The sequence below is a fragment of the Phalacrocorax carbo genome, chromosome 7 (genome assembly GCF_963921805.1).
Source record: "Phalacrocorax carbo chromosome 7, bPhaCar2.1, whole genome shotgun sequence".
Taxonomy (NCBI): Eukaryota; Metazoa; Chordata; class Aves; order Suliformes; family Phalacrocoracidae; genus Phalacrocorax; species Phalacrocorax carbo.
The window spans coordinates 31,386,413-31,400,886 of NC_087519.1; the positions used below are offsets into that span (position 1 = coordinate 31,386,413).

General features: G+C 61.7%; 1 protein-coding gene across 1 annotated transcript; it reads right to left on the reverse strand.

The window, feature by feature from the left end:
• Positions 1 to 11,792: 11,792 nt before the first annotated feature.
• FOXL2 (forkhead box L2) lies at positions 11,793 to 14,237 on the reverse strand. Its single transcript, XM_064455856.1, has one exon. It carries the CDS (start codon positions 13,870 to 13,872, stop codon positions 12,949 to 12,951), a length of 924 nt encoding a protein of 307 aa, XP_064311926.1. The 5' UTR covers positions 13,873 to 14,237; the 3' UTR covers positions 11,793 to 12,948.
• Positions 14,238 to 14,474: the final 237 nt, after the last annotated feature.

The window sequence follows — 14,474 nt, forward strand, 5'->3', positions numbered from 1 at the left end:
ATGTGCAGACGTGGCGCTTAAGGACATGGTTTAGTGGTGGAGTTGGCCGTGCTGGGTTAATGGTTGGACTTGATGATCTTAGAGGCTTTTCCAATCTAAACAATTCTATGATTCTACAATTCTACAATTTTATTCCTGGCTCTCCCTAACCCCCCTTATTAGCATTTCGTCTCTCCTCTCATTCTTCCTCCTTTCCTCCTGCTTCTGCTCTTCTCTCTCATTCCCAGTCACTCATTTCTTTCATACTGAATTAACTCTACCCCTGGTCTATGCATCCTGACAATCTATCTGGTTTTAATTGTTGCACTAAACTTAGCTGGACATTTCAGAGAGCCATGTACATTTAAACTGAGGACCTTTCCAAAATCTTCATAATTCAACTTGATTCCATGTATTTGATACAAGAGCCATATGTTTTTGTGGATCATGTATTGTTTCGCACATGTGAATACTTACAGAACAGACATGTATTTGGCTATTGGTTGCTTTTGCTTTCTCAGCTGTCAATTAACTTCGCGCTATGTAATAGCACGGATATTTTGAAACGTTCAGAGATTTTTCTCCACACTTCCAAAAACACACTGTAAAAGTAATGAATGAGGTCTCACAATGCTTAGGGGGCTTTGCTGGGCGTCCTTTCACAGGTGAGAAAGAAGCAGTCACAGGCAACTCCCGTCAGGGCTAACAGGGTGGTAGAGTTTGAGCAGCATTGAGACCACATTAATTCTCCATCAGCATCAGTCTCGCTAATGGCTCTTCACAGACACCACCAGTATTTCTAAGATTTGTTGATTCATTCCCAACAAATTCAGTAGAAATGATTAATCAATTGCCTCCTCAGTGCAGGTCTAGTAAAGTCTTTACTCAGACAAAACTTTCCTGCATCACACCCTGGTGCTAAGTCTATAAAGAAGAGGAGAGGAGAGGAGAGGAGAGGGAGAAATTTGTGATGGATTCTGGCCAGGGCATGTAAGAATTGACATTTTCTTTTCAGCAGTTAAAGCATTAAACCAAATGTTAAAACCCTACCCTAGGTGTGGGTGTCCTCAGCACAGCTTTGCGTCAAATGTGTGCATCTCCAGGGAAAAGTGGACACAGACAAGCACTGATCTAAATGGAGGGGAAAAGTTCTCACACTGATTCAATTAGAGTAGTATATGTTGTAATATAGCTTCAAGGGATAACTGAAACGTTTGGAGAGTGCTGCTTTTTTTTTCTTTCCCTTTTTCTTTCCTTTGGCTGCTGCCACATGGAGCTCATTTCACATTTCAACTATAATGTAAGTGATACAGAAAAACAGTTCTCACATTGTGTCAGATCCACTGGTGCTGAATCCACAGGCACCCTTCTCCAAGTAGTCTGAGAATGCAGCCATGCATAGAGCTTCATCTTTTCTACCCTACTCCTGCCCCACCTGGGTTTCAAGTGGATGAGCTTTGTTTCCGATTGCTAGCCAGAAAACAGCAAGTGACTACCAGAAAATGATCCATCTCACTCAACTCTCTGGGAAAAAAATACAAAAGTTAAATCACGACAGTTGTTCCATACTGCAGTGACGTGAAGCACAGGATAAAGAAAAAAGAAGTACTATTAACCGAATATGTCAATAGAAGTCCTGGTGAGTTCTCTGCGAGCAAAGCGCCCTTCCATCTGAGGTGGCCAATAGTCTGAAAACGTCACAGAAATGTTTTGACTGGGGGCTCCCAGGAGCCGGGGCTGCTTCCTATACTGTAGAATTGCAGCAAGGCCCCAATCTTGCTTGAACAGTAAACAAACATAACAATAGCTATAAAGATAAAATGCAAAAAAAAATGCCCACTCCTGGAATTCCCAATGTGAGGTGAGGGCCTTCCTCTCAGAAATAGCCAGCACCTCATCTTCCCACTTGAGCCCTGGCTCAAGCTGCAGGTGCTCAGCGAGTCTGCAGTTTGGCTCTGCTCTACTGTTTGTTACTCAAAAGATAAAAGACCTAAAGAAAAAACAGCCCTGGAAAATTAGGCATATGTGTTTGTTCGCTGTGGAGAGCTCCCCTGGCTCAGTCCTCCCCATTGCAAAATGACACCCTACTGTCAGAGGAGTGACGTTCACATTGCAACGCTGCGAGGGAAGGTGGCTTCACCCGCGTCAAGTCTGGGCAGACGAAGGCTCAGGAATTCAGTTGCAGCCTCCATTTCTACGTTGGCAGCGGAGGCAACAATACCACAGATCACCCTCCAGCTGGGATGACCGCTGAGGCGCAAGTTTTGGAATCATCTTTGTGGGCTTCCTTGGCTAGCTCAGACAAGGGGAACAGGGGGAATCGCTGGCAGTCACGCTGCCGGCGTGCAAATCCCCCCGCCCAGCCCCAGCGCAGAACCGAAACAGGGAAGGTCCACTCCCAGGCCTCAGCAAGGGAACTCATGTCAGCGCAGATAAAACCAGGACTTCCTTCTTATTTCAGTATAAATGGTTTTGCTGTGCCTTGTGTTTCTCTAGAATTCACTGCATTTGATTTTCCATAGCAAATTCGGTTTCTCCTAATACTTTACAACTATTCAGTTCTTTTTCAAAAACATGGCAATATGATCACATAAAGATTATTAGAATTCATGTAGGACCTAATAAACCTTAAGCACCTTAAACTCTACTACACTAGGAAATACAGCACTTCTGTGGCGTAAATTACAAGCTGCGGCTGCAAGCTAGCAGCTGGCCTGTGTCTGCGTATTGATGAATGTGAGCAATGTATGGAAAGGGATACTTAACCCACATTTTTTTTCTTTCTCATTTCACATTTTGCAATCACAAATGTGTTCATTTGCTCAAGATCAATGGACCACATAGTGATGGTTTTGGGTCTAAAGAATATAAAATGAAGGCTTGTCACCAAAAATTTCAGCACATGCGTACGAAGCCATTTTCTAGAGTTGTAAGGGCTCAGTTGCCAAAGGAGGGCTTTTTATAAATACGTATTGTATCCTGCATGTATTTACAACAGAATTTGGCTATGAAGATTACTTGACGCCTAACGCGCACAAAGTGCTGCTCCGCACACTGCATGGCCAGTGTTTGTACAGGGCTACGCTCGAAAACAAGAGGACTCAGAACACCTTGTTACATAAAGGGGATTTTCCTCAAAGGAGAGATTAGCGGTTAAAAATATGGAACAATGGAGCAATGAGAAAAGCCTGCTGCCAGGATGGAACGCTACAGCCCCTGTAATATCACGTATAGCGAGAGCAGCAACAGCAGTAAGAGCAGCAGCAAAGAGAAAAGGATCAGCGGGGGAAATGGAGAGGGCAAAAGGAGAAATGCACAACTGCATGTTTATACCCCAGGAATTCCCCACATTTCCAGACCGAATGAAGAACGTCCTGCAAGCTGGGAAACACCCCCCGCCCCCCGGCTTTCCTGGCTGTTTTCTGGCAAGCGGACGATCCTGAGAGCACCCGGGCCGTGGCGGGCGGGCGGGCGGCGGGGCGGGGTGGTGGGGTGCGGGGCGGTGCGGAGCGCTGCGGTGTGGGGCAGTGCGGGGCGGGGCGGGCCGGGGGGTGCGGGGCGGTGCGGGCCCGGCAGGGGGCAGCGGCGGGCCGGGCCGCCGGCGTCGCTGGGAGCGCTCGGGGAGGGAGGTAGAGTCCGGGCTTCCCGCAACGGGCCAACTGTAACTACTTAGGGGTACTCCTGCTTTAGACTCCAAAACACGTAATGTGGAACATCAGAAAGGCACATTGGTGAACTCTCTGCCTCTAATGGGAAACAGTTGAGAGTTCTACCAAATCTGTCACTTTTTAAATGAAAACATGAAAAAGGGCTAAGAGAAAACAAAACAACAACAACAACAAAAGTTGGAATAATGCACTTTGATTCAGATACTGAAAAATTTTCCTCAAGGAATGGAAAAACTGATGGGGGGAAAAAAAAAAAGGCAAACCAAAATCTTATGGTGCTTGTAGCAGCCTGGGCAGGCATTCCTCCCTGTGATCCCCTTGCTCCCTTCCCGCTCCGGGAAGGGAAAAAAAAAAAAACAACCAAAAAACAACAACAAAAACTTATGTGATGGCTTGTAGAGATTCTGGGACCTTAGGATGTTTAAACAAGTGGTTCCCATTTCTGTTCCAGGGTAACCGGTGACTGTCCCAGACAACACTTGGCTGCTCCGGCCTGAACTGAACGGTAGTTTATCAAAAAAGGCAAAGCAAGAGGCTTCCAAAGCAAGCTCACTGATTTGGGGAAAAAGTAGAGAAAGAGAAGGGCTGTTCCGTGGGACTGCAACTACAGCGGCCAGGAGACTGCTCTACCGGGGACGTGATCAGTGATGTGTATTTTAGACCTTACAAATCCCCCTGCTAACTTTAAGAATCTCCTGTTTCTTTTTTTTTTCCTTCTTCGTCTCTTTTTTTTTTTTTTTTTTTTGAAATCTCCCCGTACCTGGGAGGCATCACAGGGACCAGAAAGGCAATCTGTAAGGCCATGGGACAGAGAAGCCGCCCTGCCCTGCCCCGGCTGCCCGCCTCGCTCGCCTCCCCGCTGCCAGCCCGGCCGCTGCCCCCCGCCCCGCCCGCCGCCCACTGGTGACATTAGGCCGTTGCCATGGCAACCCGTGCGGACACGGACTGAGGTGCCTCGGGGACCTCTCTCCCGCTGGCACCAGTGGGGTCCCAGCCGCCGTGCCCAGCCGGAGCGGGGTGCCGGCCTCGCCTGGGGACGGTGCGGGGCAGAAGGGGCTGCCCCACGCCCCCGGGAGCGCCCGCCCCGCCGCGGGAACGGGCTGGAAACCTTGTTGAAACGAATCAAGGGAGAACTGCGGCTGCCAAACCTCCGGCTGCCAAACCTCAGCCTCCCGAGACCTGCCTCTCCCCGAGACCCTCCCCGGCCTCGCCCTGCACCCGGGGGGTTCTTTGGTTAACAGGCAGCCAGCGGCGGCCAACACTTCCCGGGGCTCCGGTGCTTCGCCAGCGCTTCGTTGCCCGAGCTGTGCGAGCCGTCACCGGCGCCGCTTCTGCTCCTCGGCCGGGGGCGGCAGGGCCGGGGGCGGCAGGGCCGGGGGCGGCAGGGCCGGGGCAGGGCCGGGGCAGGGCCGGGGGCGGCAGGGCCGGGGCAGGGCCGCCTTCGCCCCGCGGCACCTACCGGCCCCGCAGCCCGAAGGTCACCCACCGGCTGCCGCAGGCGCTGTCGCCGATAAGCGCCGAGAGATATCGCCTCCTGAAGCGGGGAGCGAAGGAAACTCAGCACATCGTCAACAACATGTGCCTGAGGGTTTTATCTTTTTCCTGAACATCTTGTTAAAAGCAACACCTGTGAAAAAAAAGAGGAGTAGCGAGTGACTCCTTTTTGTGTCTTCCCCCTTTCGATAACTTAAGGACATTGCGCCTCGTGTTGTGCTCGGCTTCGCCCTGTCCTTTGTTGATTGTTTGGGTTTTCACGGAACAGAACGATAACAAGAGAAAGAATCCCAGTTATCGTTGGGAAAAAGCGGGGGAACAGGCGCCGTATCTCGAACAACAGGTCACCAGCTCTCCTGGGCGGCGGAGCCGGCAGCGCGCCGCTAAAGCCCGCACTTTGCCCCCACCGCTTGCCCGGAGAAGTGGAAGCTGCCCCGCCAGCCTAGAAATCACGGACCTGTTCCCCATTCTCGCCCGCAGCCCCCTTACCGAAGCCTCCCGGTTTTTTTCGGGCGCCCTGGCCCCGGCCGAGTGCCGGAGCCACCACCGGTGGCAGCGAGGTGCCCTGCCCGGGGCCGGGCTGCGGCGGGCGCCGCTCGCACCGTGCCGCCTCCCGCAACCGAACGCAGTCGGTGTAAACGAGAAATGCGATATTCCGTCCCGTTACTTCGTGATCGCTCCGAATTAGCTATTAGTGTGGTGCGGGGAGGGCGGGGAAATCCCGTTGGAGGGAGAGGGAGCAAGAAAGAAATTAAACGAAGGTCGGTGACCAATTCAGCTGCCAGCAAACCGGTAGCACTGACAGAGACCCGCGGGGAAGTCGGGAGCCTCCGCCGCTGTCAGGCGGCGGCTCCTCACTCGGGCAGGCTGCGGAGCCGGCGGGGTGCCGCGCTCGGGACCCCCGGGACTTCAGGGCAGGGTGTACTCCCTCCCAACGGCAGCGCAGGCAGAGCCATGCTTCACTTTAAGATCCCACCTGATGACACTTCTCACAGCATTTGCTCGCTGCGCAGCCCGAGGGAGAGCCAGGCTCCCCTCCCGGCGCAATGCGTTCCTGCTCTGCCTCGCTCGGCCCTCTCCCCGGGAGAGCGGGCAGGTCCCGGCGGCGGGGAGCGGGGGCTCCCGGGGGCGCCGCCCAGCCTCGCTGCCCGCCGCCGGCTCCGTGTGCTGCGGCGGGAACAAGCACGAGGTTTTGTCGAAAGCCGAATTCTGCTTGAGGCAACACGCAGCTGATTTTGAACGAATTCCCAGCAGCCCACCAAATCCTGCAACTGCTTGTTTGGCTAATAAAACCCCATGTGGTTTCTAAACTTATAGAAAGAAAAAGGAAAAAGATGTCCTTCCAAGTAAACTCTAAGTGAAAACCCATTGATTACCTCCGCCTTCCTCTCTCAGATCTGATTAACCATTTGCCATCGTGCTTTCCGAGTCACTTCTGTGTTGGCTTCCCTCTGCCCGAATCCTGTAAGACTTTTCCAGAAGGGCGGCTGTGATGTTGAGACCAGCATACTGTAAACAACCACAAGAAGCAGAGCTAATGTTTTCAATACAGCTCGAGGACTAAAATAAACTCATCGGATCAGGGCAGCCCGAGCGATTGTTTTGCCGAGCGTTTCCCAGGCCCGCTGCTGAGCACATCCCCGAGGGCTACCTGGGGCGGGCGGCGGTGCCGCGGCGGCCCCGGGGAGCGCAGCGGGGGGACGGGGGGGGCGCTGAGCCCCGCCGGCAGGGGACTCCCGGGAGGACCCCCGGAAGGAGCCCCCCGGCCGCCCTGCGCGGGGCCGCATCCCCGCTGCGGGGCAGATGTTACACCGCCGCTGAGCAGAGCCCTGCCAAGCCGCGGGGATGCCCCGCACACCCAGAGATGGGCTGTCGGGGCGCCGTGCATAGGTGGATGGGGGAGGCGCGGGGAACCGCCGAGGCAGGAGCCCCGCCGGAGGCCCGCTCCGTCCCCAGCCCCCGGCCGCCGAGGTGTGCCCAGGGCTGCCCCCAGGGCTCTGCAGCGCCTCTCGGGGCTCTTGGGTCCGGTTACCCCGGCCCTGGCCATCGCCCACGACAGTGTCGGGCTTTTTAGTCCTCGCAGCGCTTTTCATCACCGTCTTCTGTTGCCTAAAGCACCACGCCGGCTGCCCGGGCCCGCCTGCCCCAGCTCGCTCCCTGCCCCTGAGGCTGGCCGGCCTCTCCTGCGAGCTGGCAGGACGGGACCGGACCCCGCGGGGTGGTGGGGGGAAGGAGGGGGTCCCCGGTCCCTGCCCGCCACCTGCCCCGTCGGGCCGCCCTCCGGCAGCGCACGGCCCGCGGCTGGGGCCGGGAGGCGGCGGGGCCGGGGCACCGGAGCTCGCAGGGCTCCCCACCGCCCGGGGCACGGCGGCCGGGGAGAGCGGCCGGGAGCCGCGTCCGTCACACACGCACAGCCGAGATTTTTTAAGTAACAGATGTACTTTTTTATTTTTGAAACAAAAATATCGTTTTCGGCTTAACAATAGCCGGATCTCGCTGAATGAAGCCTTTGCATATTTTCCTGTTTTAATTGGTTGTATAATAAACAGTCCTGACCCCGCACTCTCTTTTCAATGAGTTCAGGGTGAAACGCGGACCATGGGACTGGAAATGACTTTTTCACCACTTAAAACACGGACAAGAATACCAGGAATCAGGCGGTATGAGACAGCCGCACCGGTCGGGGCGGGAGGGGGGCGCAAGGTGAGAGCTGTGTGTCCGTCCCTTCCCGGAGCACGGCCCTGCCCTACCCGCAGCGACCGCCACCGTCGCCCACCAGCACGACGAGAGGAACCGGGGCGCCTCGGGGCGCGACCGCTCCTTGGGGGTCGCTCAGAGCCCCGCTGTCGGGCGGCTGCCCCCGCCGGGCCTCAAGCAGAGGGCTGCGCTCCCGGCACCGAGAGCTCTGCCGCGCTCCGAACCCGGCCAGGGTTCGAGGGCTGCGCAAAGTACCGGAAAGGAAGAAAAACCTGCAGCCGCAAAACAGCCTGCCCGTGACCGGCACTGCCCCGGGGGCTGGAGTGGCCGGGGGGCGATGGGAGCCCGCTCGGCCCGGGGAAGCAAACCCTCCCCTTGCCCCGAGGGGCACGGGCAGCGCGCTCCCGCTCCGACAGCGGCCAAGGCAGGCTGCTTCCCCGCCCGCCCCGTGCAGGGAGAAAACAGCCCTCGATCTTCTGCTTTCATCTGTCGCCAGCATTGCATACACCCGGAGACTCTCCGGCAGGGCAGCGGCGGCAGGCCAGCCGGGACAGAGCCCCGAGCCCCTCGGCCCTCGGAGCAGCCCCGCGGCGAGCGGCGGCCCCGGGGCCGGAGGGGAGGCTCCGTGCCGCCCGGTGCTGGCCCGGGGAGCGCGTCCCGCTCGCGCAGCGTTCCTTCTGCCGGCATTTATATAACGGGGAAAGGCCTTACACAACGTGCAAACCCGGGTCTTGCCAAAGACCGGCGCTCGGCCGCTGTCTGTCGTACGGGGCCGCCGGTGCTGGGTGGCAGCGCGACCCCGGGGCAGGCGGGAGCCGCAGGGTGAGGGGAGGCCGGGCGGCGTGGGCAGCCCGCGACCCGCACCGTTCGCGCCCACGGGGCTGTCAGCAGGTGGGTCGGTACAGCGCCTTTCTCCCGTTCAGCCGCCGCTGTCCCAAGTGCCGCTGTCCGGGATGCGGGCCCGATGCTGCCCGGCCACAAGGCTGCCCAGCGGCCTGGGGACGCGGGGGACCCAGCCGTTCACGGAAGGCTCAGTCCCTGCGTGCCCACGTGTGCGTGTTTGTTGGCCCGCAGCGAGGCCCGCCGGCTCCCCACCCGCCCGGTGCTGGCTGCCCAGCGGGGAGGGACTCGACGGCCGCCCCCCTTCCCAGGCCGGCGGGACCTGGGCGGGAGGCCCGGCCGCTCCCGGCAGCCGCAGAGGCCGCGGTGCTGCCGGCAGGACCATCCCTGCCCCGCACCGGGCCCGCCGGCCCGCGCCGCCGGCGGGGCTCTCGCTCTGATTTCCCGTCCTCTCTGCGGAGGGCCGAGGGCAGAGCCGGGCGGCACAGCCACTGGAGGCGGCACCGCCGGGCTGGAGGCAGCCCGGGGCCCCGCCAGCATCGTCCGGCGGCCCGGGCGGGCGAGTGGCCCGCACCGAGGCTGCCCGGCCGGTCCTGAGGGCAAGGTGGAAGGAGAGGGTGGCAGCCGTGCCCAGGACACGGTGGCTGTTTAATAAACCACACAAGTTTACATTCAGTGCAGCCTGTATTTATAAAATACAGAAAACGATCGCGAAACATCGTCCAGACGCGCCTGTGGACAGAGGGACGCGCTGCTGCCGGGCAGCGGGGCGGGGGGCGCAGGCCGGCGGGGCCCGGCAGACGGACAGGCCCCCGGCCGGCAGGACGAGCCGCCTCTCCCGGCACTGCTCGCCCGCAGCAGGGGCTCCGCGGCCGCGTCTCTCCCCGTTAGGCCCAGGCCCCCGGGAGCACTTTTACCTGCTCCCAAGCTGCCCCAGGGGGAGGGGGGCACCGCGCCCTCTAGGGAAGGGAGGCCCTCTTCCAAAGGCCGCGATTGCCCACCACCAACCGGCAGTCGACGTTCCCTGCCTCTCTGTATGGACACAGTCGGTTCCTGGTCACCTATCGCGGGCCCCGGCGCCGCCACCGCTTGAAAGCCCCGCGGGAATCGGAGCAGCTCCGGGGTCCGCACGAGGTTGCCCGGTCCTGGGCTGCCGCCGCTGCCCTTGCCCCTAGACAGGGGCAGCGATCACTTTACCCCCAGCCGGCGAGGCTTCAGCCCGTTCCCGGCCCTTTGCCACGGGCGCTGCAGCCCGACCCAGCGACGCCGCAGCCCGAGAGGGGCCCGGGGACACGACGGCGGCGGGAGGGGGTTCCCTTGCGAGCTCGCCGTGGCCCCAAGCTACCCCGGAGGAGACAAGCGGGACTGGCAGCAGCCACCGAATAAGCTACTCGCAGTCAGGGCCCGGAGCTAGGGGCGGGCAGCAGCCGGGCTGCCGGGGCCGGTCGCCGTGCTCGCCCTGCGCTGCGCGGGGCATGTGAGCGATGGCGCCTCTCCCCGCCGCCTCCAGCTCCCACCCAAGGGCCCCGGGCCGGTCAGAGACCCCGAGCGAGGGCTCCGCTACCGGCAGCGGCCGGCAGAGCCACGGGTGGCAAAGTCGTGAGTGGAGGCCGCGCCCCGTGTGCGCTGGTAGCCCCGGGCCCGTCTGCTGCCCGCTCCGGCCTTTCGCCCCTCGTTGCATCGGTACTTGTGTAGGGGCTGGGCTCGCTCCTTCCCTCCCGGCCCCGGGGCAGTAGCTCGGCCCCGCTCCGGGGGCTCGGAGCCCCCGCAGCCCCGCGCCTCCGCCCGCCCGGGAGCCGGGCCCCGTGGCCCTCCCGCTCGGGCCAGGCATCGGGGACCGGGGTCAGGGGCACTGCAGGGCCTCCAGACCACGGCGAGGCCGGGCTGCGCCGCGGCAGAGAGGCGACCGCTCCCCGCGTCCCCCCCACGGATTTCTGTGCCCGAGCTGGAGGCTGCCGCTTCCTTCCGCGCAGGGAGCCTGCAGAAGGCCTGGGCGGAGAGGGGGAGCCTGAGGCGGCCGGGCGAGGCCCTGTCTGCACCCAGGCCCGCGGGTCACATCTCCCGTGGGCCCCGCCACAGGCCCCGGCAGAGGGAGGGGAGCGCTCACCCCCGGCACCGGCTCTCGTCCCCGGCAGCCCCTCTCTGGGGCAGCGAGCTGTCCGCGCAACCCAGAAGAAGCAGAACACCTGTATCACCGCTCCCGCCCGGGGGACGGCATGCCTGGCCCCGGTCGGGGTCCAAGCCGACCCGCTGCGCCCCGGGACAGCACCGGGCGGGGGCCAGGCCGCCAGCCCCGCCGCCCCGGACCCCCCGAGCCGGGTGCCGCTGCCTGCGACGCGGGCAGGCTTTGAAGGGAGGCTCAGGCCTAGGGAGCGCCGCTGCCGCAGCCACCGGCCCGGCGAGCAAAGCGACACCCGCCAGCGGCCCCCAGCACCGGCACCGGCCGGGGGCTACCCGGGCAGGGCACGGGTCCCGCCGCAGCGCGGCCGGGCCGGCCCGAGGCGACGCGGGGCCGCGCTGTGTCACCCAGCGCCGCGGCCCCGAGCGGGCGGGGAAGAAACGAAAGCGGAGCCGCGATGCGCGGCGGGCGCAGCCCCCGGCACTGCCCGGAGGGCTCTGCTCCCGCCGCCCCGGAGGGCCGCACACACGGGCGAGGCGCCGGCGGCTGCCCGCGCCCCGGAGCGGAGCGGAGCGGCGGCGCTCCCAGGCCCGCCCGGCCTGCCAACGAAGCGGTCTCCGCACCTCCTCGGCGGTGACCAGCAGCCTGGCCGCCGATCGGCGCGGCCAGGAGGCGGCCCCGCCGGACCCCTCCAGCCGGTGCGCGGCCCGCCGCGGCGCTCGGCGGGGCCGATACACCGCCCGAGAACAGCCCACTGGTCTAGAGCAGCGGAGCGGGCGTGCGGACACCGCTGCGAGCCCGGGGCCGGGCCGAGGGCCGTGAGCCGTGGCCGGGAGCCGTTCCCGGGAGCCAGGCGGGCAGTGCGGAGCCGCCCCGGCACACGGCGCCCGCCCCGTTCTCCGCCGCCGCTTCTCGATCCCGAGCACGCAGGAGCGGAGTGAAATAAAACGATATGGAAGGAAGGAAAGGCTTTTTTATTGGAGACTTTACAATGCTAGAGAGTACAATAAAAGTGCTAGTTCACTCTAGAAAAGTTGGTCCCAAAATGGTACTATGCCACAGCATCTATCAGCTTACATAAACATTTATAAAATCGCTATGAACTGGCCCCTGTGTTATAAACGCTATTTTTTTTTCACATTAATCTATGTAAAATCGAAGGATCAAAACGTTTTAAGAAAAGGGCAAGCACTCAAAAGCAGAACCTACCGGAAAATCCATTTTGGGCCAGGTTTGGGGTCAAAAAATACGAAGACAGTTTAAACTTTCATTATTAATAATATACGCACACGGAAAAAATATTCCAATCTATAGGAAACCGTCTTTTTTTATATATAACATCAAAATATTTTTTAGACCTGTATAAAATTACTTTTAAGACCTCAGAGGACATTGTCTCCTTTTAAAATATATATTTACCGCTGCCGAAACGTTTCACGAGTGACCCTGGCGGTTTTTGTGTGTTGGTTTCTAATAACCAGCAACATCGCACATCTCCTGCTGTTGCAGCAGTCCCCACCTAAGTACTATTTTGACGAAAAGCCGCAGCTCGTAAGAAGCGCAGTGCTTTGCAGACCGAGGAAGGAGAACGAGAGGATGAAGAGGAGGAGGAGGAGGACAAGCACCGCGGGCACACGCAGTGTCTAGGCCCCGCCAGCCCCGCACCGCCACGCGCGGAAATGCCTCCGCTATTTACAAGCTCCGCTTTACTCTCCCTAAGGCTGAGCCCGAAAAGATTACGGCCGAATTACAACGGAGCAGAATTTTGAGGGCTGATCAGCCTAACTTCAGTCGCGCACTCCCCCCGCCCCAAACCCTTCACAAACAAAGACACGAGCCGAGGAGCGGCCGGTGAAGCCCGGCTCGCTCGAGCCGGCCCGGCCGCCGCCGCCCCGCCGGGAGAGCTCCCGCACCTACACCGCCGGCTCCTCCACAACGGCTTCTACGCTTACACCACGCGCGGAGCAGGGCTACCCTTTTCCCACCGCAACAGTTTGGCCACAGAGAGAGGAAAGTCTGCAGCTAGAGAGGAGGAGGAGGAGGAGGAGGAGGAGGAGAGACGCGAGGGCGCAGGAGGACGCGGCGGGATCGGAGAGGGGCAGCGAGGCCGGGGCGAGGGCATTCCTGCGGCGGCGGCCGGCCGGAGCCTCCCTAGATGTCTATGCGGGAGTGCAGGGCGCTGTGTTTGCTGTCGTGCTCCCAGTAGGAACAGTGCATCATGGACAGCTCGGCGGGCTGGCGGGCGCAGGCGAACTGGAGGCCGGCTCCGTTCGCCGCCGGGGCCGCGGGCGGCGCGGGGCTGGCCGGGCTGAGCTGCTGGGGGTGGTGGGCGTGCGGGTGGTGGTGGTGGTGGTGGCCCACGCCGTTGTAGGAGTTCACCATGCTGGGCAGCGCCATGCTCTGCACCCGCGAGTAGGGACTATAGGACGCCGGGCCCGAGAGTCCTTTCACATTGACAGGGCTGACGTTCCCGCCAGACATCTGGCAGGAGGTGTAGGGCATGGGCGCGGGGGGCTGCGCCAGCGGCCACGAGTTGTTCATGAAGGTGGACTGCAAGTACTTGGGCGGGGAGAGGTAGCCGTAGCTGTCGGGGCTGAAGAGGGTCTTGCCGGGCTGGAAGTGGGTCGGGGGCGGCCGGAAGGGCCGCTTCATCCTCCGTCTCCGGCGGTAGTTGCCCTTCTCGAACATGTCCTCGCAGGCCGGGTCCAGGGTCCAGTAGTTGCCCTTGCGCTCGCCGCCGCCCTCCCGGGGCACCTTGATGAAGCATTCGTTGAGACTGAGGTTGTGGCGGATGCTGTTCTGCCAGCCCTTCTTGTTCTTCTCGTAGAAAGGGAACTTGCTGATGATGTACTGATAGATCCCGGACAGCGTGAGCCTCTTCTCCGCGCTCTCCCGGATGGCCATAGCGATCAGGGCCACGTAGGAGTAGGGGGGCTTCTGCGAGGGGTCCGGCTTCTCGGGGCCCTTGTCGGCGTTCAGCTCCTCTTTGCCCCGCTCCGGCTCCTTGCCGCCGGCGGTGTCACGAGCCAGCAGCGCCACCGTGTCCTCCTCGCCGTCCGGGTAGCTGCTCATCATGGTGTCCCCGCGTCCGCCGCCCCGCCGCCCGGTGCGGAGCGCTGGCCGGTGCGAGGTGCGCGCTGGAGCCCCGGCCGCTGGCGGCCCTCCCGTCCCGCAACTCGCCGGGAGCGGGGCCGGGGACGGAGGCGGGACGGAGATCGGGAGGCGCCTCTCGCGGCGCCGCTGGTCCGTGCAGTGCGGCGGCGGCGTCGTCGTCCCTGCCCCCGCGGGCTCGGCTCCCCTCTGCCGCCGCGGCCGGGCTCTTTTCTGATTTGTATGGGCCCGGCCGAGTTCCGCTTTCGTCAGGAGCCCGCTCCCCTATCGCCGCCGAGCCGCTGGGCACGGCCGAGTTCACCCCGCAGTCACGGCGCCGCGCTCAGCCCCGCCACACGCGGCCCGACGTGGCCCCGCGGAGCGGCACGGAACCGCCCCGGCTCAGCCGCCCCGCCGGGGGCGGGAGGGGGGAGGCGTCCCGGGGGCGGGGGAGGGCTGAGCGAGCCTCCGCCGCCTGCCCGCCCGGTGAGCCCGGCGGGGCCCGCGGCGCCGCGCTCCCCTCCCGGCCAGCGAGGAGCCGCGCTGGGGGCGGTGGGTGCGAGGGGGTGTGCCCGCAGCCCCGGCCC

Coding starts and splice junctions, on each gene's coding strand:
- FOXL2 (XM_064455856.1), bottom strand. CDS start 13,872: ATGATGAGCAGCTACCCGGACGGCGAGGAGGACACGGTGGCGCTGCTG.